The sequence below is a fragment of the Amphiura filiformis genome, chromosome 4 (assembly GCF_039555335.1).
Source record: "Amphiura filiformis chromosome 4, Afil_fr2py, whole genome shotgun sequence".
Classification (NCBI taxonomy): domain Eukaryota; kingdom Metazoa; phylum Echinodermata; class Ophiuroidea; order Amphilepidida; family Amphiuridae; genus Amphiura; species Amphiura filiformis.
In genome coordinates, this window is record NC_092631.1 from 45,458,122 (window position 1) to 45,484,117 (window position 25,996).

Sequence of the window (25,996 nt, forward strand, 5' to 3'; positions counted from 1 at the left end):
GTGCATGTAGATTAATCTATCAAGTTTACAGAAATCAAAATAAAATATGCCTCTGTTTTTAATTAAACATAGGCATGCTCGTCGATGGGAAAGCAGGAACATTTCAATGCGGTCTAACGGGTGCAACTATCCCGCTATGGCAAACGTGTAACAATTATCCGGATTGCGAAGATGGTTCAGATGAAATATTTTGTGGACCACCTGAAAGATGTAAGGCTTCTGTTGTTCGTTCTCTCCCTCCGCAACTCCGCTTTCTCCCTCCGTCCCTCCTCGATATCTCTAACTCTCTCTCTCTCTCTCTCTCTCTCTCTCTATCTCTCTCTCTCTCTCTATCTCAACTTGCAAATTGCATGTGGGTTTTAAAAAAAGATGTTTGTAAGTTCAAATCAATATGATACTCGTTCCAACAAAACCTCGGAATGAGTCGACAGACCTTATTTTCAATGGTTTTGAGGCCTTTAAAAGACAGGTGCATAAAATTGCAAATTTAGTTTCTATGTGTTGGGAAGACACTATCCATATAACTGATAAAAAATTATTAAGAAAAGGAGGCCTGCAGACTTGTGTTAATCCATATTCTCTGCAGAGATATGCAATTACTTTATTTCTCACCGGGATTTCTCAAAACCAACTTCCAAAGCATCCTTGACATATTGTATCATATCTTACAAAGTAGACCTATTTGTAATCTTTACAGCCATATCAAAAAGTTTTGTGTGAGTTATAATTATGTTGAGATTTTAATTTAATTTTTGTCATGGAGTGTGTAATGGTAGCGATAGTTCTTAAAATATGTACTGTTTGAAAATGCTATTATTTGAATGAATTGTGTTCTAATTTTTGGTTCTATAATTATTATAATTATTTCTAGTGTGTGATCTACACTTCCGGCCATGTAGATTATCAGATACATGCATTGAACCAGAGTTTGAGTGTGATGGCACAGATGATTGTTTGTATGGAATGGATGAAGCATTTTGTAACATAGAAGGTGAGAGCCGATTCTACGTCGAACAAAAGTATTGGCAAAATTGATTTTCGGCAAAAAATCACACGTTCGTGTCTACTGAATATGAAAGGAATTGATAAATAATTCTAAAAATAGTTTAACCTAACTACCAACATGACCAAGTTAAAGGTAACATTTTCAGAATAATCCCCCCTTTCTTGTCGTTTTGATAATAGTCAACCCAACAAACGGATGAAGTGGTTGGTGAACATTTTTCCTCACTATGACCACAAAGGATGGATTTAATTTACTTTAATTCTTTGGAGGAATAATATTAGTAACAACGGATTTAGCTGATTCTATTAAACGTTTTTTCTTACGGAGCTACAGCTGTTGAACAAAGGTTGTTCAGCGATTGTACAACAATATCGTATTGATTGATTGGATATTCAGGCGTTTCATTGAAGGATGAAATTCACTTCACGCTTGCGTATTCAGCCTGGACAGACCTGTAAATTGTGACATGTAAATTCGTACCTAAAGACATTTGGGTAAGAACACAAACGCTTTAAAAGAGACTCCAGTTAAGAACACTTAAGGATACGATACATGATTTACCGACAAGTGACTCATTTCGGAATACGATCATGAATTTTGAAGAAAAAAAAGTTTCCACAGGCTTCGTTGGGACTCGAACCAGCGATTCTAAACTTCCTTCGATTACGCGTCTAGCGCTTTACCACTCGGCCACCGTGGCAGTTGAGCGGATGAGTGTAATGATAAAAGATAAATCTCATAATGCCATCTTTAGCCTTTTGTTTACTAAAAAAGACGCGTTTTGTAAAGATAGATTAGCCGTTTTATGCATAAATAGCACGAACGTTTGGGAAAGGTTTCAAACAAATAATAAAGACACTGATGTGATGATGAAATTGCGTAAGTCGGGAATTATCTGCGTCGCAATGTTTTGTTTTTGTTTTAGGAATTTGACCTTAAAATTTACGACTTCATGACATTATCATTCGAAATCAACAAAAGATATGTCAACACTATATGTCCTCATTCTTTCTCTAGAATGTTTTGTACATGTATGTGAAATAGCTTCAACAATGGTTCGCTGCATAATGGTAAAAATAGCCTTGACCTAAAAAAGGGCGAGAGGTACCATATTTACGGATTCAGGCTAAATTTAAAATTGATATAAAACGTTTGTTTTTTTTGAAAAAAAAAAAAAATTAATTTTTGTTGTATAAAGAAATTGTATCTGGCGTGAATTACACTACAGTTTTTATTCCTAGGGCTCTTTGACTTCTTCAAATAATATTTTTAATGATAGAGTGAATCCCCTGGCCCTCTATAATTACGCACAAAAGATCGGCCCCCCTTAATGGAGGACAAGACAATAAGTAATATCTGTTATATTTAATAGACAATGGTATCGATCAGTACATATATTTCTCATCGTTTTCATTTTCCGTGGTGTTTGATTTGATAGAATGTCCCAGTAACTATTGGAAGTGTCCGAGCAGACCATTCTGTATACCATTATATAATCGCTGTGACACCGTCAACGATTGTGGGGATTGGAGAGATGAGGAAAATTGCACAAACAGTACGTTGGTATATCTAGTACTTTCTCTATGTAAAACAATTCAATAGGCTATGGGCTTTGCTTTGCACACTGGTACAGGGTGTCTCGGACAGAATTGTACTAAAAAGAATTGTATTAAACTAATATTATTCCATAGTATAGGACCTTGTCGTCTGGCAGTGTTACGGGCTAAAACATTTTTAAAATGATATGCTCTATACATATCAGATGACCTAGTATTATGTGTATGGATCGTACTGGCTTTAATAACATAATTTGCAAAAATATCTGGTAGAAGATCATTATAAAATTTATACATGAAAATTGCTTTCTGCAATTTGTGGATATCATAAACTGTGAGACTATTGAATGAAGCAAAAAGGGGCGGAGTGTGGGCAAGAAAGTGAGAATTTGAACACAATCGATTGCGATGCACCGCTTTTGGAAAGCGATGGGAAATCGCCGAATTTAATTTGCGATGCATGGCAGACGACAATTCAAATATTATAAATGCCACAAAATACATTTTTAGAACATCAATAGTTATTGCTTCGAATCAATTCATGACTGAAAGTTAATAATAGAGAAAGGTAAATTAATGAGCAAAATATAGGCCCAGTTGTTTGTAAATGATTGGTTGATGCATTCACGTGTCAAGCGATATCGCTCAAAAGTTGAGATTTCTTCAACTCGACTCAGCGATTTGTATCGATTGATCGGCTTGACGCTCCAAAAACGTGCGTGAGATAATCAACCCCTCCGTTCTGGAAATATAACCATAGTCACACCTCACTTTACGAGTTAGAAATAATGTGCATTGAATCATATCTAGTACCACTGAATTCCCAATACCTGATATACTTCAGATACATTTCATTAATTGCTGTATTGGACCAATGGGCAGGATTCAAAATTACCTGTCATCGTAAAACCTGATATTTAAAGAAAGAGCAGTCAATGTTAAAAAGTGTATGACGTCTATCTTATTTTACAATAGAATACATTATTCAATCATGGTTCAGGAATATATAAGTTATATATAATCTGTATAATATAAATTATACCTTTCGGAGTTTCATTTTATCATTAATATAAATGCTAGAGCTAGAAGTTGTGAAGATTCAACAGAGGACAACAACATTCACATTTTTGTGATACTATTTTTTTTAATTCATCAAATATACCATTATTTGTCACCTGATTCATCATTTCTTAACATTCTAATGTATTCATTCATATTAAAGTCGAATCTGCTGAAACACCGAACCCTTTTGAAGACAAAGATTGGTATTTACCTTATACTGGATTTGCCAGTGAAGATTTCTTCCGCCGATTTGAAGATGACTATTATCAGGCCAAGTCATTTCATCGTACTAAGGTTTGTATATCGTTATCAACCCTGCCTCAGTATGCAGCGCGATTGAATTAATCAGCGAATCGTATTACGCTGCAGATCCCCATAAGAATGTTTCATATTCTACCAGTGGTTTAACTGAAATAAGTAATAACTCATTTAACCAAACTATGGGCAATAACTCCCCCCGCCTACAAGAAGCTGATGGGTCTAGTGATTTGGGATCAATACCCAGGTCACGTGATCCGATTCGCGCTACCACGTCTAGTACCAGCAATCCATCAGAGAGCTGAAGAAGTGAGCTTGGATAAGTCACGAAAATTACACGTAAGTGTGAAATCAATTTGCTTGTGTGAATCGGTTAAAATTTACACCAATATTATGGTCAATAACATCTTCCCGCATGACACAATGTTAAAACTGTAAACATTTGACAATTGTTTGAGGCGAAGATGACCTTTTAAAAGCGGTCGTCTGCAAGTGAGCTGATGTAATTACCTAATACTCCATTGTGTGTCACATATGACTCTGGCAGTAAAACCAATTAGTTGCCTGGTCATTCCGAGGACAGAGAAAGAATTGCTTTGGATATCGAGTACCTCCACTTACCCTTACATGGAAACATTTGCTTTGGATATCGTGTACCTCCACTTTCCCTTACATTGAAACATTTAAAAGATACTGCGCAACAGTATACTATGCCGTCGACGCGTTCTTCATTGATTTAATCCAATTATTTGTGTCTTCGTTTTTTACAGGGCGAAGATCCTGTTGACTGGAAAAGTTTTTTCACTTTTAGCAGTACTGCCGATTACTCAGATTTATTAGAAGTCTTCAAAATAACTCGGAGGGAAATAAGTGAATATGGGCATCAAGTAGAAGATTTTATCCTGGAATGTACATATGACCAGCTGGAATGCCAAAAGTAGGGAATCTGCATTTTGTTATGATTTGTACTTGTGAATGGTATATCAATAAAGTAGGCATGGACCTGGTCCTTTGTATAGCATTTTGCAAAATAGACCTACATAAGAAGATTATCTGATCGCAAAGTTATGGGTTCGTGTTATGAATATTTACCTTCATTGTCCCTCTACACCCAGTGTAAAAATGGGAGCCGGTGTATGATACTTATTGTGGTATGAGTAGCCCTTTGGAGTGGCTACCACTTAAGGCAGGGCATTTTAGCCTAAACAGTCAGGGAGAACGAGATCAACACTACAGTTTGTGAGGATTGCTCTGGTATGACCCTTACCTTAAATGAATTGTTTAACCCCCCCACCCCCTAAAATTACAGAACATTTCTTTGCATAAACATTTCGTTAATTTACAAAATGTAAAAACCTGTGAATAAAAGAATCGTTTTCCTACCCTCTTAAAGTTCTTTCTTCTCAATTTTTTTTGTTTTGGCCAAAAATAATCACATTGCTCAAAAATGATGCTTTAAAAAACTTTTCAACATCCCATACATGTAATGTACAAAACATTTTCGATATCAATGTTAGGAGGATTGATTTTAAATCAATCCTAGCAATACAATTGAAATTTTTTTGCTTCACCTTCCTATCTCGGATCTCTTAGTCACCCATGCAACCATCATGTAGTGCAAAATTATGATTTTTTTAAAGCTAATTTTGACATAAATGAGGTTTTCATTGAACTTTTTAATCAGCAGTTGTTTCAAAATGATAAAATCACTAGGCAGGAGAAATTACTTTGGGAGGGTAGCAAAATGTTTCTTCTATTCACAGAATTTTGAATTTTTCAAATCAACAAAATGAATGCCAAGTTATGCAAAGAAATGTTTTGTAACTCCTAAATTGATTTTACCATTTTTGAAACACCGGCTCAAATTAAACCTAGAAAAAACCCGTACATGTCAATGAATTCTTGTTTTATACTATAAGATGATTGCACGGTTGACTGGGTAATCGTATACATGAAAATGCAAGAAAACAAAAACACTATTAAATCAATCCTCGTACATTACATGCATAGTATGTTGAAAGCATATTTTCAGAAAATGTGATTATTTTTTGACCAACAAAATTGTTTTTGGAAATGGGAGGGTAGCAAAATGATTTTTCTATTCACAGCTTTTTGAATTTTTTTAATCAACAAAATATACGTCAAGTTATGCAAAGAAATGTTTTGTAATTTTAGGGGGGAATATTTCTTTTGAACCATGTATAATTATAATGCATTATTAAGTGGATAATTGTATCTTATTGATCTTTTTTTCACATTTTAGTAACTTTACGTGGTTCGAAACTGACCAATACGGCAATTGTTATACATTCAACTTCAACCCAGAATTTCATTATGTATCAACACAGACAGGGGCCACAAATGGTAAGTCAAAAAGTTGTAGTTTAACTCTCTTCACGCGGGTGTCGACTGCAGACGACATGTTTCAAAAAAATTAAAAAAATTCAAAAATGTCAGAAATGTTAATTTTCATGACCATATTTGGAATCAGCTTGAAAAATGCATTAAAATGAGTACAAACACGCCTAGTATTGGTGCAGTGGTTCCGAAGATAGCTCTTGATATTTTGAGAAAATATCTCAAAATTTCAACTTTTCCTGTTGAAGCGCATGGATAGCACGCAGAGCATTAATACATAGGTATGCATTCGAATATTTCAGGCTAAACATAGTTCGTGAAGTTTACATTGAAGCTGGAATATTACTATGCTTTAATATAGTGGTCATATAATACTTGAAAATGTATTCGTAAAACGCAATGCCGCATAACATCATACAAAGAGCAAATAAACACAACATACGAAGTAACAATCTTGAGATCAGTCAGAATTCGCTATCGTAGTCCGACGTCACTTCCTGCCGAGGTCACAACTACTTCCGTAGTGATGGATCAAGCGGTTGCATGACAACGCTATCTACACTGTACACGTCGATGTTCTGCTGTTTGAAAATCAAGTTTTAGCCATTTCTTATGGGTTTCACTGCCTAGTAAGCATTTGCAAGATGTTTTCCTTCTGAAATCATGAGGTTTCAGGTCTTAAATATGACTGGTAATTTAAATATTTGATATATAAATTCCATACATTGATATCGCCATTGCGGTTCTCACGAAAGCGTGATCCAGTCGCTATGGTAACGCCCCGGGGTCAACAATATGACGTCATGTCTACGATAGCGAATATAAACTTCGATGTCTTAGTGCGGTTTGCCGATACCCGCCGATTTATCGCGAAGAGAAAACGTTGCACTATAATGTTAACTGTAGAAGAGCTCATTTCTAAATACGGCCATGACGTAACAAGAGCCTCGGGGGCCCTTGGACAAGGCGCAGTGCGGGACCCTTTTAACATCTTCTATATCAGCCCTATCCATACTTCTTTTATTTTCACTTTTGCTCGGTGCCCCACGGTCCACCCACTCGCTACACACCTGAATACGTTATATTACACGTAAATATCCTAAAAACTAATTGTTTGCTTGTGTAAATAAGTTGAAAAATTCCAATTACTAATTGTTTTCGTTTTTTTACGAACACTTCAAGGATTACGAATGACACTGAATTTACAACAAGATGAATACATTAGTTTAGGCGGTCGTGAAGCAGGCGTTCGAGTCACCATAACACCGCCTGATGTTCGACCAAGACCTGATGAAGATGGTATAACAATTCGACCTGGTGTAGTTAGCTCTATTGCGCTTCGTTTTGTAAGTATCAGTTTGACGTCCTACCAACCGAGCCATTTTTTGTAACACGAGCTCCGAAATTGAGGGGCTGTTGCACTCCCCTTTCTTTATAAAGTGAAACCAAAAATAAGTACAAACATTCCCACGTCATGCTGCTATGACGTCATAATGTAAGCTCGCTCTCCCGATATTGGGACATTCTGGCTATGTACGTCACCTAGGTTTCATTATCATTGAGGTATAGGACTTTTTATTTTTTCGGAGAAGAGCAGGTAGGTCAACTACTTGATTATATTTCTACATGTTCATACTACATACTCTGAACATTTTAGAAAATTCGCACGAGTCCGTTTTTTAAAATCACATTTTTGTTCCTAAAATGGGGGTTATAGCGCCCTCAACGGGCACTCTCTCCATAGGGCTACATGTAAAGACCAGTTATAGACAAATGGCCCTAAAATAAAACCGACTCGTGCGAATTTCCTCAAATTTTGCACAGATTTTGTAGATTTAACATCTGGAATGTAATGCAAGTGATGTCGTTGCTGCTCTTCTAAATTCATTTTTAAAATGTCCGCCCCAGACCAAGGTGATGTACATAATTATAGGAGAAATGATTTTCTGCTAAAAACACAAACTGATCATTGGGCCAGGTCAGATGGTATGGTGGTGTAACCATTGTATCACTAAAATGAGCGCAAAGGATCAATTTACGATTATATTAAGTTATTTGGGTTTGGGTGAACACACATTAGCGTTTTATTATGACTGATGACAAAACTTGAGCCCCCAAGAACCGCACCACATTCGTAAGACGAAGGTTAATTATTATTATTATGTGTTACTGCTCTTTGGTTGATTTTTATAAATCAACTTTAGTATTGAGTAATGCATATACCAGTTATCAAATAAAATATTCGCACACTATTTGTGGATTTTGTGTGGTTATTTTATAATTTAGCAATTCGTTTGTGATCTTATTGTCATTGAATTTGTCCGTTTTACTAATCATTGTGCAGTTTTAAAGTCTATACCACGTATGAATATGCAAACTTAAAATAAATAGCGCCCTCATTGTTAATATTACATGTTTCTGCAAGCACTAATCAGAAGTGATGAGTTATGAAGAAAATGGGTTGATGTCTGAGAGGGTTAGTTTATTGAGATCTGCCTGATTGAAAGAACGATGAGTAAAGTTACAAGCATTTAATTAAACTTTCTGAGTAACACAGTTCATGAATGTTTCTCTCCTAGGAAAATATATCCAGATTAGGAGGTCTCTATGGTGACTGCGCCTCACCAGACACAAAAATGGAAATCTTGGAGCGTGGTGAAATCGTACAATCAGACAACGAAGCGTATGATAGACAGGTGGGTTTAATTATTTCCCTCCTAACTTGCTTGTTTGTCATGATAAAACTGCCTATTTTAAAACGTTTATTGATATATGACTAAAAAGATTTTGTATTGACGTAACCTAACCGACCATAAAATGTTATGATCTTACCTAAGACAATTGATTTTTTTCATTTCGGCCCAAACAATCCATGTAGAAACAACAGAAATACGAAAGCATTTATATAATTAAGCAGGTCCGTGTATAGACGAATCCAATTTCACGCATTCCTACACCTCAATGGCCGCCATATTTAGGTCCCCGTCGGCTCCATCTCACCTAAAATGTGAAATGATGCGGCCGTGTTACACGTAGACAAAAGAATGATGACAGTTTACAACACAAAAGATTCTAACATCGAATTTTAAGCGGCTTTAAATCCACCCGATTGGGCAGTCACAACACCAGTTTGGTGCTGCGGGGACCCAAACATGGCCGACCAAATGACTTGGCTCGTTGGATTTGTCTATATGACCAGCCAGTCGTTTTTAATTTTTCATTTTCAACCAAGAAAAACGACTAAGGCCCACTATGATCGTTTATCGTTTTCATTTCAAAAACGAAAAAAAGCCCACTATGATCGTTTTCCTTTCTATGTGACACAAGTATAAATATACTCATTACTGCTATTCGTGTGTAGAACTATGGTTGGATTCAGGGGCAAGCATTTGTTTATTCGTACGAACTATTTCCTCCAGATGATCCTCATATTTGCGGTGTTATCAATCGATATAATGGCCACGTTCAGTGTGATTTTTCTAGAATTCAATGTCCGTGACGATGATTTTGAAGCTTAGCCATAAGCCTAGTTTTGACGATTTTAAGCTTCCATTCGTATTTTTACTGCACTGCATAATTCACACAGCTGGTAGATTATCTTCATCCGGTTCATCAACACGTTGGAACCGCACTTCGCTTCTGATTCAGTCCTTTTTGGCCACAATTTGTGCTTGCTTGTTTTGTTTGAACCAGCTCGGTGAACTCGCGGTGTTGGCATCGCCAAAACAAAATCAGTCTCTACTACAGTCTTAATGTCACACTTGGCAGTGGTGACGCATTGTAAACAGCGATAGTATTCAAAAGAGATTTTAGAATTACTATTGCCCGGTCAATAGTATAAAAAAAAGAGAGGTTGCGATTTCCAAACGTACTCTCGTGTGACGGGATTTTGAATAGATCTACGGGCTGACAATACGTACGTTTGGAATTCGCAACTCAAAGGGAGCATAGCTAATTCAATGACCGCACTTTCAACCAATCAGATTACAGGCATCTATACATGAGGTATATAAATTAGAATATTCCAAAGCCGTGTTCTCTCAGCGTACTTGAATTCAGCAGACGCCGCCGCGCCGGTACGTTCAGACCTGGCGACATCGCTCAACATACGCGCAAAGTCTCTTTGAGTACGCACGCGCTTTTTGCGTCCGCTCACGCACACCTTACTAGAATCAACCACCATAGGCAACATGCCCACATTCCGCGGTATGGTTGTAGTATTGTTAGCTATCCGCGCTCAGCATATTGTGTATGTATATCTATAGCTCTCTTTTAGATGAAATCTGTCGTGGTTCATTAGTAAGTCAAATATATATTCTTTGTTCCAATTACAATGCAAGATTTCCTTATTGTGGCACATAACTTACTATTAAAATAATTGTTTCTTAACACAATTATTAACTGTTTAATTTTATACATGTAGAAGCATGGTTTGAAATTTGCCCATTAATGATTAACTAAAAATGTTTCTCGTTTTTCTATTTTTCATTTATTATAAGGTATGCCTCCGCACTTGTCTTCATAAGAACATATTGAAATTCTGTCAGTGTTCAGATACAATACAACTGAAAGGGCCCAGATGTCATGTTTCCAATACTACACAAGGTAATGTTTACCAGAACAGATTGCGCGTAGATATCCCGTTAAATTCGGGCCGAATAAAAGCTCACGAATTCAGGCCCGCCACCATTGGAACGTTGTGTGTTCTAAAATATCTAATATTTCTGTCAACGCACTGCGGCGTTTATTGTGTCTGATTAGAGGGCTGACATATTGGAAATTGTTGCCAATAAATGCTCATGGAGTCGTGCGATCGACACCTACAGCTGTACAATCAGGCAACTCTATCATTTCGTCGGTCGCAACACCTAGTGGCGTAGAGTGATTTTTCAAACTTTCCGTTTCACATAGTGGCGTATAGGTTTAGAGCTGGCTATTGTCCTATAATAGTTTTTCCCTGTTTCCTATTAAAGATACAGTGTAATGGTTTGAACCTTAAACTTCAATTTTAAATGGAATTGGGCCACTGAGAGATAAAGTGGACGAGTATCGACTCCGTTACTAGTGGCATATCCTTCAAAAACGTTTTGCTCGGAGACGTATTTTGTCATTCACGTACGCCACTATGTGTTGCGACCGACGATTTAAGGTGTTTTATTCATCTCTCTCTCTAGGTGCCATATCCTAAGACGTTGACGATCATGTCATGCCACAATTCTCTGTTATAAGCCATCTCCAGAAGCTCTGTCGCTTTATGTTCAGCTCCCCTTTCTTTTAGCCAGTCTTTCAGATTTGATAACCACATCACTCTCTTCCTGCCTCTGCTCCTTGTTCCTTCTATTCTCCCTGTCAATACTAGGTTCTCGAAACCATCCTTTCTGAGGATATGACCAAGGAATTTGAGCTGCTTAACTCTGATTTCACGTAACAGCTTCCTGTTCACATTTGCTCTACTTAGGACATCGTCATTAGACACTTTATCAGTCCACGGGATCTTCATCATTCTTCTAAGGAACCACATCTCGCAGCTCTCCAATCTTCTTTTAATGTCTGTTGTTATTGACCATGCTTCACTTCCATACATTAATACAGGGACGACATAGCAGTTGAGTACCCGAATTCTGGTCTCTATACTGAGGGCACTGTTTTTTAAGATCTTGCCTAATTTTGAGAACGCAGACTTAGCCAGTGCAATCCTTCTCTTAACCTCCTTAATACATCTTGCATCTTCTGTGATTAGACTGCCAAGATAGTTGAAGGAGGAAACTTGCTTAATTCTTTGATCTTTCACCTTCAATATGCATGTTGGGCTTTCAGTCTTTGATACCACCATACATTCTCCTTCATATCTAAGCTCCTTGTTTTTTTTATATATATCATTCACTCTACAGATGTTTGTAAACAGGTGATGCGGATTCTTCATCAAAGTGACTTACTTAAATGCGGATGTCCAAATCAATGCAGGTTTGTATTTAATACCATAAATAGTATCAAAAAACATTAAACAGCCTTTTTTATATTTTTTCGAAGAAAGAAGACCGGTTTTAGTCTTTATCGTAACACATCAATACAGCTTGCGCTTACCTAGTGCCAATGTGGTAAAATGACTACTATATATATATCGAGTGATTAAAGACACAAAGTCGTAAGTTTATTTTGAGAAAAAGAATATTGACAATTTAACGGAGATATGGCTTTGTGTTAGTGGAAAGAGAGTTTGTTTCAGGAAATTTTGATACCAATATGTCATTTTTGAAAATATCGGACATTGGCCATGTGTTTCTGAGCCCTGTACACCATATGCCATTGCCAAGAAAACAGTATGAACGAATGATACAACATTGTTCTTTTTATCGCAGTTCTAAAACGTATACCAAAACTACGTCAACATCCAAGTGGCCGTCAAACGTCTACAGAGTAAGTAATCATGATTAGCGCTGATGTAAATTCTAAAAATTGAACACGAAAGGGGATTAGGTTCCTTAAGAATGACACGCTGAATCCACTGAAGTAAAATTAGTTGAATGTGCTCAGATATGCATCCGATCTAATGGATACGGATGAACATAATGGTATTTCTCGTTAGTAAATTCCATCTTACTTTATTTTAAGCAGGTGTTAGGCACTGGCCCTCCCCCAATCGATCTAAAAAAAATTTAAATCCCATAGGAAATTGGCCGAAAAACGGCTTGTCCCCCCTCCAATCAGACCCGGTCCCCCACCAAAATTCAGACCCCCCAATATGATGACCCACGCTACGCCACTGGTATAGGAAATATTAACAGTTTGATACTCAGATGATTTTAGTGTTCAATTCCTTTCAAATTGTGTTTTCGGTATTAAGGGACCGTTCACAAACACTTGTAAGGGGGGCTGATGCAAAAAGGGGGCCCTGACATTTTTTGACCCTCCTAAGGGGGGGGGCCCTGAAAAAAATGACAACAAATTTTCCTGGGAAAATTGAGTTTATATGCTTTTCTATGGGGTTGACCCATAATTTTCATGTCAAAAGGGGGGCCCTGAAATTTTTAGGTCTGTAAAGGGGGCCCGAAAAAATTTCGCGATAAAATTTGTTTGCATCAGCCCCCCCATACAAGTGTTTGTGAACGGTCCCTAACTGCATTTGATGAAATGATATAAAGATTTCTAGTGGCGCAGATTCTTTAGAGACATGCGATGGATGACTTACTTACATTTTCACTTTTCTTTTCAGGATCATTTACTTCGATTCATACACGCAATAAATCCAATTTCAACAGCAAATATTAATGATCGAACAAGTATAGAGTAAGTAGCAATACTGATTATTTCGAATATTCGAAGAAACTTGTGTTAAACCAATCTTCTAAAAAAGGCATCATTTCACTCCAGCTACATAAGTTGACATAATTCAGTCGTAATTATATTCTACTATAATTATAAGTAGCAAATGTAATTTATTATTTTGTGATCCGGTTTGTTTGTAGTGATAACTTAGTCCGACTGGAAGTCTTTTTTGAACAGTTGAATTACGCAACAACCAAAGAGGTACCAGCGTACTCGGTATGTATTCATTTTGCACTGAATGGTTAAGGGGGTACTACACCCCTGGCCAATTTTGTGCCTATTTTTGCATTTTTCACAAAAATTATAGTGCATTGGTGACAAGTAAGATATGTATATTATAGGGGCAAGGACTACAACTACTGCACTGAAAATTCAGCAACTGAAGGCAAGTAGTTATTGATTTATTGATCAAATATTGGTTTTCCCTAATTTTTGACTGTAACTCCACAACTGCTATCTGTGCTGAAATAAAATTTCCAGTGCAATCCTTGCCCCTATAATAGACATATCTTACTTGTCACCAATGCGTTATGGTTTTTGAGACAAATGCAAAAATAGGCACAAAATTGGGCAGGGGTGTAGTACCCCCTTAAAGAGATAATCACTCTTCTTGATTTATATCCAATATCACAAGGAAATCCACCAAGGAAGCAATACAGAAGAAATAGAAGTTCCCCCTTCATACTAATCCTGCAAAAGAACGTTCATTCGCATTGACCTGATACGCATAATCGCAGTTACCACTAGCACACCACATGCCACACCCTTGAGTGGCGTGTGGGGTGCTTTGAGGGCTGAAGCCCCCCCCCCCCTCGCACTTTGTTAAAAATTATGTAAAATCAGCCGTTTGTTGGCGATTTTAGCCATTAAGCCCACCGCTTAACAATGAATGCCCCTCTGAGCCCCCGCAGGAACAGATCCTGGACACGCCGGTGCTGTTACACGAACAACCCCAACACACAACAATGATGATGTCTTCATTGAATGCTAAATCAGAGAAGATGTAATAAAAGCCATTATTGATCCAAATATATATTAGCACCTAATTCCCTGTTTATCTACTGTTTCATTGATATTACTTCTCAGGTGGAGAGTTTATTTAGTGATGTAGGAGGAACGGCTGGTCTCTATATTGGTTTTTCGCTTATAACATTCTTAGAATTCGGCGTACTTGTGATAGAATTGGTTAAGAGATTTTGCTTAAGAGGACGAGCGAGACAAGAGCTTCCATTTCGAATTCGACGGAGGCATCCATTTCGACGGGGGCAACAACCGCAACAACCACCACCTGGATTTTTCCCACAGCAGTTTCCAGAGCAATACCCGATGGCATTCCAACAACAATATGGAATGTCCATGTTCTAGTATATTATAAATAATTTCTAGAATAAAATATATCGTAACCATACATTCTAAAGCTACAAAGATCTTTTGTTTACATCTAACACTAACAAAGTCCTTGTTTATTCTAAAATTGATGTCATGCTAAAGAAGCAAACTCCTCAAAAAAAGTTTGTAAACTTTCCAAAACTGCTATATATTTGAAATATTTGAAATCTAATTCTATTATTGTTTAATATCAATACAAACATTGTTCTTTTCTGTCAAAAATGACACCAAATTTGTGACCATAACTTATTTTATGGTTGAGTAACTGTCTTTGAAAGACAAGGAGGTCTCAAACAAAATATGCCAAATCTGCCATTGTCTGTGCTATTTGCATCAGTAAACATGAGTAAGGAATATCATACTGTTTCATTAAGGGGTACTACACCCCTGGCCAATTTTGTCCCTATTTTTGCTTTTTTTTTCAAAAATTTTATCACATTGGTGACAAGTAAGATATGTATATGATAGGGGCAAGGACTACAACTACTGTACTGAAAATTCAGCAACTCAAAGCAAGTAGTTATTGATTTATTGATCAAATATTGGTTTTCCCTCATTTTGGACTGTAACTCCACAACTGTTGTCTGTGCTGAAATAAAATTTCCAGTACAGTAGTTGTGGTCCTTGCTCCTATAATATACATATCTTACTTGTCTCCAATGCGCTGTAATTTTTGAGAAAAATGTAAAAATAGGCACAAAATTGGGCAGGGGTGTAGTACCCCCTTAAAACAAAAACAAAATCAATAACGAGTCGAGAACCCATATACGCTCACAACAGCATTGCATCTTCTTCTCATATTTCTTATCAACCTGGATGGATGACATTCCACTCTTCAAGCAAGATCTGTCTTAAACCAGTCAAGGTGGTTTGATCTGTCACTCTAGTGCGCACAACCCGACCAAGTTGGTCCCAGAGATGTTCTTTAGGATTTAAGAAGTCCGGGTTATTGGCTGGCCATCCATGCGTTGAATTCCTTCTCCTTGCAGGAAGTCGTTTACAAGCCCTGTGTAGTCGAGCGTTATCATCCTGTAGAACTGCGTTCGGTCAAGGTTTTGCAGAAATGATATACTGCAACAAACTTTTCATTCATTCTTTTATTCATGCATTAACCCACTCATTCATTCATTCATTCATTCAAAGCAATGAGATGAGCGCAGATAATGATCAGTTTGGCACATTTTCTTTGAGACCTCTCTGTCTGTCAAGGAAAGTTACTCAGTAGTGGAATAAGTTATCGTCACAAATGAGGTGTCATTGTTGACAGAAGAGAACAATGTTTTCACTGATTATATGAAACAATATGGAGATAGATTTCAATATACGTTCTGATATACAGCCGTTTTTGAAAGTTTCCAAACTTTTTGAGGAGTTTAGTATAAAACATTAAAAAAATAATGTAGTGAATGTAGTGAATGTCTGTGAATGACATGCAATATTCCAACCAATGTGGTAGGCTGCACTATGGGTGCATTGGTACGTACTTGTGACTACGGTAATATCAGATTACCGCTTATTGATATATGATATAGATCAGATTACTTAAGGTTTGGGCAGTAGGGTTAGGATTAGGCCAAAGTTTGCCAAGTCGAACAAACAAAAGGCTACCGGATTAAATGGTAGAAGTAGACGGCATGTACATCAAGATGTGTAAAAGATCGCTATTGCGTAGGTCTTTGTGCGGCCCTTTTCGCCTTCCAAAAATCTTTGGAAGGGTATCAATCAAAGGTAGACAAATAAATAACCTTAGGTACGCTGATGACAACACCCTCATTGCAAGAACAGCAACTGAATTTCAAGACCTAATAAACAGGATAAAGGAAGCTAGTGAGGAGTATGCCGTCCTTGATGTCAAAAAGACAAAGGCCATGATTTGTGAATGGAAAGCAGACCAGCAGTTAAAAGCTGATGGAGAGGGCATAGATTTCTTGGATCACTCATTATTGCCTTTACCGACATTTGGAAAGACAGAGTAGTTTCTAGAGCAACCAAAATAAGCATCATGAATGCCCTGGTATTTCCCATTGCTTTATGGATATGAAACATGTGCTGTCGGAAGGGCAGACAGATCCAGGACTCGGGCCTTTGAAATGTGGTGCTGGCGAAAGATGCTGAGAATTTCATGGAAAGAGCACGAAACAAATAAATTTGTCAGAAGTCAACTTGGTGAGCATGTCAAATGTGCAGTATGCCAAACGATCCAGGACTCGAGACTTTGAAAAATGGTGCTGGCGAAAAATGCTGAGAATTTCATGGAAAGAGCACGAAACAAATAAATTTGTCAGAAGTCAACTTGGTGAGTATGTCAAATGTTCAGTATGCCGTATGCCAGACGATTGATTGCAACAAATTGCAGTACTTTGGTGACATTTCAAGAAGAAATGGTGACAACTTGGAGAAGATAATAGTTCAGGGTCAAGTTAAAGGACATCGCAGAAGAGGCAGACAGAAGCTCCGGATGGACTATCCCTTACGAATGCTTGCCGTCTTGCATTGGACAGGCACAGTTGGAACAACATCATCAAAAGGTTCACAACGGGTCAGTCATGACCCATAGGATGACGACGACGACGACATTCTACACCAACAACTACAAAAGCACAGTTTAATATTTTTAGTCTAATATGGTTCTCGTTATGCTATTTCCGAGTTACCCTTTCATTGGGTATTTATTTTAATATAAATAAATTAAATATATATATTAAATATATTTAAATATTAAATATAAATACAAGGTGTCCCAAAAAACAGAACCCTCTTTGTGGCCCCCTTTTTCTCTTATTCTTGAACAGTTGATCAAATATATATATAATTTAAGAAACCAAAGCAATTGTTTCAATCGGCTCACAATTGTTCAAGATATGCCCTTTTAAAAAAATGTACCCATTTCCACTCTGTCCACGGATGAAGTTTGGCTACATCAAAGATTAAAATGGAAAGTTAATTGCATTAGGCTTTGGAGCGCATTCACTATGAGCGAGGATCACCAGCTACCCTCCAACATCTTTGCAACCGTGTTACTGCTGCATTCACAAGTATCCGGCGCACAAGGTGGGCACGTAACGCACTTGATGCAATGAGGACCAGGGCTGAAACATGTATTCGTCAAGGAGGCAACCAGGTAGAGGGCAGAACAGCACAGTAAACTCACTTCAGAAGAACCAAAGACAAATCAAACCGCCCTTTTATGCGCAGCATTTCTCGCGTTATTGCGATGGGTTTTGGTCTACTTATTTCCTCACAGCGTTGCAGAATAAAAATAAAATAACCGTGCTGTCTATGTAATCAGAAAACTACAGAGGCGATAGTGTACATTTAAATGTGTCATTACTACTTCATGTTGATATACAAACAGTGCTATAAAGTTGTTTTACCAAGGAATGTGTTTGTATTAAAAGAAATAATTGTTTTACAACTTGGATGAACTAGAATTACTTTTATGCAAATCCGAAAATTGCAACAGATATTTTCATTTCTTTAAGATTTAGCGGTATTGCCAGATTTTACATACAGTTGGGCTACATTAATAGCCTCATAGTTATGTCAACATGTCCTTTTTTGAGATCGCATGCAAACACTGAACAATGACACCTTATTTACATAATAATGAACTCATGTCGCCATTATCTTATTTACATAATGGTTTTGACCTCGAGTCGTGAGTGGTGATTCATTGTTTAATTGGCATACTCCTCTAAATATCAGGTGGTGGCCGCATTGCATTCTCTAAATTCAGTAAATTTTCATCGTCAGCCGTATAATTGAATGGGATTATTTTGAAATTTTAAAATGCTTGAAATATCACAAATAGGCCTATGTTGATATATAATATAAATACAAGCTAAAACCGTTTGGTTCGATAATGAACCCCACAAAACTAACCGAGTATATCGGAAAATGCCATACGGCTATTTTGTTGTGTAGTCCTAAAAAGGTGGGTTACTAAAAAGTAGCCTGTACCGTACAGTCCTATGGTGTAGGGTTTTTTATTTTTTTATTTTGTTGTCCTATTGTGATTGCTCTCCTTGGTCTCTTCGTCATTTATATAACTTCCAACGCAAACCTTCTTAGGGACGCACCATTAGATTCTCAGGGTGGGGGTTGGAAGTTTTTCAAAAAAACAAAATTAACCCACTACATGAGCAAAAACAAAAACTTTCCCCACTAACTCTAAAAAACCCTTCCACACCAAACTGTGTATAAGTGCATGATATTAAAAAAATCTGCCGCCTTTTGCGACAAAAAATTCTTTCCCCGACCCCAACTTCCTACCCCTCCCCCTCAGTATTAAACGGTGCGTCCCTTAGTTTAAGGGCTGGGGTATGAACGTTTGGACAGTATTTATTTTGGGACATCAGAGCACATCAGACATATCGAATTGCATTCTGAATACGAAGAATGTCATTCTGATATCAAATAATTTTGATTTTTGAAATTCGCAATTTAATACACATTTTATGGCAAATCATTAAAAATTGATATTTTTGATATTTAACAGTACTTGAAGTAAACTTTATAAATCTGATGATTTATACTTAAAGTGTATGTAGGTGGGATGAAAAGCCGACGATCAATTGAAAATTTTGACCTTTCGTATTGAAGATATGGATTTTTTTTCCCAAAACACCAAAAAAATTAGGTCTTTTGGGAAAAAATCCATATCTTCAATATGAAAGGTCAAAATTTTCAATTGACCGTCGGCTTTTCCTCCTGCTACATACACTTTAAGAATATATCATTAGATTTATATAATTTACTTCGAGGACTGTTATATATCAAAAATTTGAAAAATATATCAAATTTGTATTATATTGTGATTTTCAAAAAATGAAAATTATTTGATATCAGAAAGACATGCTTCGTATTCAGAATGCAATTCGATAGGTCCGAGGTGCTTTCATGTCCCACAAAAAATACTGTCGAAACGCAATAAACGCTCATTTTAGATCCCTTAATTCTTTCAATCAAAATTTCACTCCTCTGCTAATGATGACAAGTGAAAATCGAAGTAATACTGCATTAGGCCAAATAAAAAAATAAACATGTTTCACGTCCCCTCACGCTTCCTTTTTGGAGGTTTCTTCAATTATATTGTTATATTTTGAAATTCAGTTATAACTTTTTAAAATTTATGTCTATGATGTTGAGATGCTTTCTATAGCCTTCCCAATATACAAGAAACAATTTGGAAGGTTTTGAGATCGTTAGAGGGGCCTACCCCTCAGAACAACAAATAAAAAGAGGCCTCCTCCTTTTTGCAGGCATTATTGTGCACGCTAAAATAGCTCTAAATATGGGTATTTACATCGATTCTGCGATACAAAATAAAAAGGCCCCTCCTCCTCCTTTTTTTCAAAAACCTGGACGCGAAACATGTTTTTTATTTTATACTTAGACTTATCAATATGGAACTATACCTTTATCTTGACAATTAATTTGCTCACCCTATTCCTTTTAAAGGAATTTTTATCAGGACTACCTTTTATCCAAAAAAAACACGAAATGACTATTGTTGCAAAAAAGTAAGACACAACAAAGAAAGTAAAAAATACAATAAATCAAAAAGACATAAATAACATAAAAATAAGTAATTCCAAGTATAGCAAGAGTAGTCTCATTCCATATCAATTTTGCCGACAAGTTAACGACACTTTAAAAAATCCATAACCCGTAAGCCCACCGGTAATGCCCATGTCCTAAATAAAGTTTGTTATTTTATAAACTATCATTGAGGAATGTGGATATTCATGCATGGTATGCGTACTCCTTTTCAATCTTCGAAGCAGCCAAACCTCCTCCGCGTCTCGCGTCGACAGAGTGAAAACGGCTACATTTCTTTAAAAGAGCATATCTTCTAATGTTGTATGCCGATTGAAATATTTTTTTCGGTTTGTTAAAGCTAATGAATATGGGTTTATTTACATACCAAAATATATTTGATCAATTTTTCAGAAACAGGGAAAAAGAGAGCGTAATGAGGGTTCTGTTTCTTTGGGACACCCTGTATATCAAAATATTGCGGCTGATGATGGAAATGATTTTCCATGAATAGTATTTTATGTGTAGTTGATGTAAACTGTATATCACTTATACAAGAATGCGATATTCTTTTCAGAACCTCTAGATTGGTGTTTTGTGATTATAATACATTTATTTAATTTTCTTAACCAAAACAAATTTCACCTTAATATACAATCAAGCGTAATATTGAATCATTGTATTTGTTATAATCATGTAATAGTAGTTAATTTGTATTGATGAAAGTTGTAGATGTTTTTTCATAAATGAATACTTTATACGCAGACTCTCCTCCATAGTATTGCAGTTTGTCCACGCGTAAACCCTTGGCTGCTGCGTCACAGATTATACATCAGGCATTTCTCCCCACGGACGTGATGGTAAGCAGGCACGTTGCAATTTTCAGATGGAATTCCGGAACGGGAAGTTAAATACGTATAAATTTATGTTAATCTTTAAAAAAAATAACATATTATTCTAAATTAAAGAGACAGAAAATTAATCCGCCAATAAGCTATACTTCGTGATGGCTCACACATCATTCCCTCCGACATAACCTGTCGCATCACTGCAATTAAGTTGTTAATGGGCTATTCCATTTAAAATCCACACTACCCCTGTGGAAGATTTAGCTACAGTCTGCCATAGAGGGAGTATCAACTTTGAATAGAATAGACAATTGGGAAACTTCCATTTGTAAAACTCACTCCAGTTGTGGAAGATGTATTTTTTTTTTTTTTTTTCAAACTCTAATGGTGACCCGCAGGTCAAATTGTTAGAATTGAACATTAAACACAACTAAACAGACACAATGCAATTTGCAGGCAGCAGCTTAATCAGCGCCAATATTGCAACATTGAAACAAACAACTATACAAACATCCAATCCAACCCAACCCCATCCCCCAGTAGGCAATGAGGATAAAGTGCCTTGCCCAAGGACACAACACGTTGGCACGAGCGGGGCTCGAACTCACAACCTATGTATTATGAGTCGGGCGCCTTATCCACTCGGCCACACGTGCTCCCGACATGTAAAACCATTATACAGGGGGAGTATGGGTTTCAAAATGATTACCTCTGACCAATTACATTTGTAAAACATACTCCCCCTATGGAAGATATTTCCAAAATTTTCCACAGGGGTAGTGTGGATTTCAAATGGAATAGCCCAATATTCGCAAGACCTTTTATGTTTTGGACATAATTTATGTTACAATCCTATTTAATTTGCTTTCTAAAATACTTAGGCCCTATACTAATGCATGTTTTATTGCAAAATTCAGGTATAATTGATAATAAAGGCATGATTACGGGTATTATTAGTGAATTCTGCACTTACGATAAATTCAAGATAAAATGAAACCGCTGATAATACTCACAAATTTCCTTCACCAATTTTATATAACTCTATAAAATAAATTAAAAGAAAATGATTTTATACATGCATGTAGGCCACAATGACACAGAGCATGCACAGTCGGAATAATTTTAGACGAGTCGTTGCGAGAATCGATTTGAGACAGAGAATCTATTCTTGCGGCGACTCATCTAAAATTATTTTGCTTGCAAGAATTTTATTCTCCTAAATTCATCCATTTTCCAACGCTGTAAGTTAAGTTGATTCTCTTGATTCTTGAGTATGATGCGTTTGTATCATTTTTTATTCACGCAAGTTCGAAATTGCACCGCATATGACGAATCCCGTAGGCTAACGTGTGGACAAACATTATTTGGACCCTCTACCTTTAAGGGGGTACTACACCCCTGTCGTAAATTTGTGACTATTTTGGCATTTTTCTCAAAAAATAATAACACACTGGTAACAAAAGTTATGTATATTATTGGGGCAAGGAATCCGATTACTACACTGAAATTTTAGTGACTCAAGACAAGCGGTTCAGTATATATGATAGGAAATGAGGTACATCCTAACGGTACCTTATTTCTTATCATAAATAACGAACCGCTTGTCTTGGGTCACTGCAATTCCAGTGTAGTAATTGGATTCCACGCCCCTATAATATACATAACTTTTTTTACCACTGTGTTATTAGTTTTTGAGCAAAATGCAAAAATAGACACAAATTTATCGAGGGGTGTAGTACCCCCTTAAACGGGTGCCACATTTGTAATTTACATTCTTTCTCACGTCACGCTGATCTGCGTCGATGCACACATCGTTTATCGAACATCGTTACTGCACATTGCAAGGCAGCGTGACGTCAAATGACGAGTTCTCAGGTGTACTCGCAAAGGCTTATGGGATAATTTACCAAAAAGGTGATTTTTTCACCAATACTTCTAGAAAGATGTTCTTTTAGGATACCGTAAACGTTCGCCTAATGGCGCTATGGACTTTATAGAAATGAGAGAGCGCCATCCTTGCAAAATCCTAACAGCATTAAGGATACGTGTTGTTAGAGTCTGCAACCTCGACATATAATGATTCAGAAACAAACTTTCGTGACGTGATCAAACAGTTAGGTTAGTTAGGTTACATCATGGAAGAAAGAGATAAGAAGGAACCACAACGAACGCATTCACTTTGTCCACTCCCTTTACCGACATTTAATTGACATTGTTATTCATGAGGATTTACTTCGATCAATATCCCGCGTTAAATAGGTGATTGGTATTGTACTCCATGTATTTGCATGTCTTCTGGAGCGTGTCTGAAGGATGATTTGAACTAATGACCTTCCGTGCAAGCACTCTATAGGATTTTCTCTGGTGACGTGATCATCGGTCATTGATGGCCTACATCTTTTTCTTCCATTTCGCCCAATTTTCCCGAACTTTGATGACTTTTTTCTCAGAGTTGGCAGTCTTTGGCACTGAAACGAGTTAGCTAGTTACGATTATACACATATAAACTATTAAATTAAACAGGTTTCATGTACCGGACTCAACCGGAACATTGTGCATTATTTAAGAACATTTTGCATCTATTTTTCATCGTTAAAGTCACCAAAATCTTACCTTATTTGCTAAAGATGAAACTCAGCAAAAAACCGGCCGATTTTGATGACCTTTTCGATGTGTTAAAGACATTTTCTACACAACACGATCAAGAAAACAGTTTGACTGTAGATCCCAAAACAAAGCTACTATACATGTTCAGAGCATCAGTGAAATTCCATAATCTTACTTCTGGGTAGCGTTTGTTTGTTCTTGGATGGGTCTGTTATAGTTTTTTCCAGTAATAATTTCGCCAAGCATCGATCGCGGTAAATGGATCATACATGAAAGTAAGTACCATGGATAGCTTTTCTTTTCATGCGTCAATAGATAAGCGGATTAAAACTTGGCCGATCGAAGTCGTTGTGGTTCCTTCTCATCTCTTTGAGCGTGTTTATAGTGGTGTACGGTATTTATACGGTATCCTTATACGCATATGGGATTAGGATGGAATGTGACTTATCCGTTATCTCCGCTGTTTATAGTGGCAACCAATAGCGCTATTTTGAATCCGAGGTGGTTGAACTCTGCGTGTTCGAGGTCACCGCAATGCAATGTGGGAGGCACAAATATTTTCACAGTTTCAAATAGTTTGCCGTCGGAACGATACCGGCCTATTTTTTAACATTATTGCTACAGTACTGTACCATATTTGTAGGTGATGTGTTATTACAGTGATAAATTTGAGCTGGGAGAGTTATACAACCCTGTTCCACTTCCTTGAATAACGGTATCGTTAATCCCTGTCTGTTTATAGTGGCCGTATACGGAATGAATATACTGCAATATCCATCGATATCGAAGGATATCAGTTCCGTATAATATGTGCGGCAAATAGCGCTATTGGTCTGTTTATAGTGGCGACCAATACCGTATAAGATGTACTTATACTCTAAATACCGGATAATCTGGCTCACTATAAACACGCTCCTTCTTCCATGGTTACATGGAGTGTGATTATAGTGGCTGTATGCGGAAAGATTATACTGCAATAACAATAGAGGTTACCCACTTTACTCATGTGTGACTTCTAACGACTGTTCCCGTAGTATACCTTATTCAAAGCAATTCAATGCACGACCTCGAAGTTACCTGCAAGACTTTGGCGGGCTAATTTGAAACAATGATGGTTGCACATGCAGGTACTTCTTTTGAAAGTCCTAAACAAGGTATAGCGGTCGCTGATATGATAACCTCTGTTGATTTTGCAGTATACTTATACGCTAATATAGCCGAATAATCTGGCTCACTATAAAAACGCTCTAGGTTAATAATTACTAGAGTGGCGCAAATAGCCATAGTAGCTGAAGGCGCCATTAAACCCAAAGAAAGAAAGAATTACTAGAGTGGTAAATGTTTTGGTAATTTTTTTTTGGGGGGGGAAGGGTCAGGTATTCTTTCTCAAAATGTCATTGTCCTTAATTTGCAGATCGATTCATACCTAACTCATTTTGGTAAATCTGCCATTGTATTTTTTTCATAGTGTGTGAATATTCTTCTGTTCAAAATGACACTGTGTTTCTGTCTGACCCGTTAGCTCAGTCAGCAGAGCGTGCGCCTTAAATGATTCAGGGTACTGGTTCAAATCTTGATCACTGACCCTATTTGATGTGAAGAAGCGTCAATAAATTTTTATGTCTCCATTTTTGGAATGAATATTATGATTCGTTTTTATTGTTGTAGTTTATTTTTATCATTTTTTAGATAAATAGTCACTACGAAACATAATTCCAAACGGCAACGAAAACCGCGGTGGGACCAAATTTGCTACACCTGGTACCTATCAATGCGCGGTCCACATAATGGTAATCGCCTTACACGTAACAGTTAAAAATGACCAAGATAAATCCTTTGCAAAAATATACGTCCTCAATGTTTCAAATTGTGTAACCAGAGAAGATGTAAAAGAAGGAGATAGATCCAGCTATCCTCAAACAAAATATGTGTGTTGCCGCTCATTCAAAAGCAATCACGCTATTTAGGTTTAACAATAAAATACAACAAAAGGGTTCGAACCCATGACGGGTGTGATACACAAGTTGCTGCTTACTGGTTTTAGGGAA

The 25,996-nt window shown here is 37.0% G+C and overlaps 1 protein-coding gene across 1 annotated transcript in view; it reads left to right on the forward strand.

Moving 5' to 3' along the window:
- The window catches only part of LOC140150927 (uncharacterized), a 54,196-nt gene extending 39,048 nt beyond the window's left edge, over positions 1 to 15,148 (forward strand). Inside the window, exons 18-31 of the mRNA XM_072173084.1 lie at positions 73 to 210; positions 872 to 991; positions 2,445 to 2,561; positions 3,785 to 3,918; positions 4,653 to 4,819; positions 6,146 to 6,246; positions 7,423 to 7,586; positions 8,820 to 8,936; positions 10,740 to 10,845; positions 12,132 to 12,204; positions 12,600 to 12,657; positions 13,454 to 13,527; positions 13,707 to 13,782; positions 14,653 to 15,148. Of these exons, the coding sequence (XP_072029185.1) occupies positions 73 to 210; positions 872 to 991; positions 2,445 to 2,561; positions 3,785 to 3,918; positions 4,653 to 4,819; positions 6,146 to 6,246; positions 7,423 to 7,586; positions 8,820 to 8,936; positions 10,740 to 10,845; positions 12,132 to 12,204; positions 12,600 to 12,657; positions 13,454 to 13,527; positions 13,707 to 13,782; positions 14,653 to 14,931 (1,724 nt within the window). The 3' untranslated portion in view covers positions 14,932 to 15,148. The remainder of the gene's footprint in view (positions 1 to 72; positions 211 to 871; positions 992 to 2,444; positions 2,562 to 3,784; positions 3,919 to 4,652; positions 4,820 to 6,145; positions 6,247 to 7,422; positions 7,587 to 8,819; positions 8,937 to 10,739; positions 10,846 to 12,131; positions 12,205 to 12,599; positions 12,658 to 13,453; positions 13,528 to 13,706; positions 13,783 to 14,652) is intronic.
- The last annotated feature ends 10,848 nt before the right edge of the window (positions 15,149 to 25,996 follow it).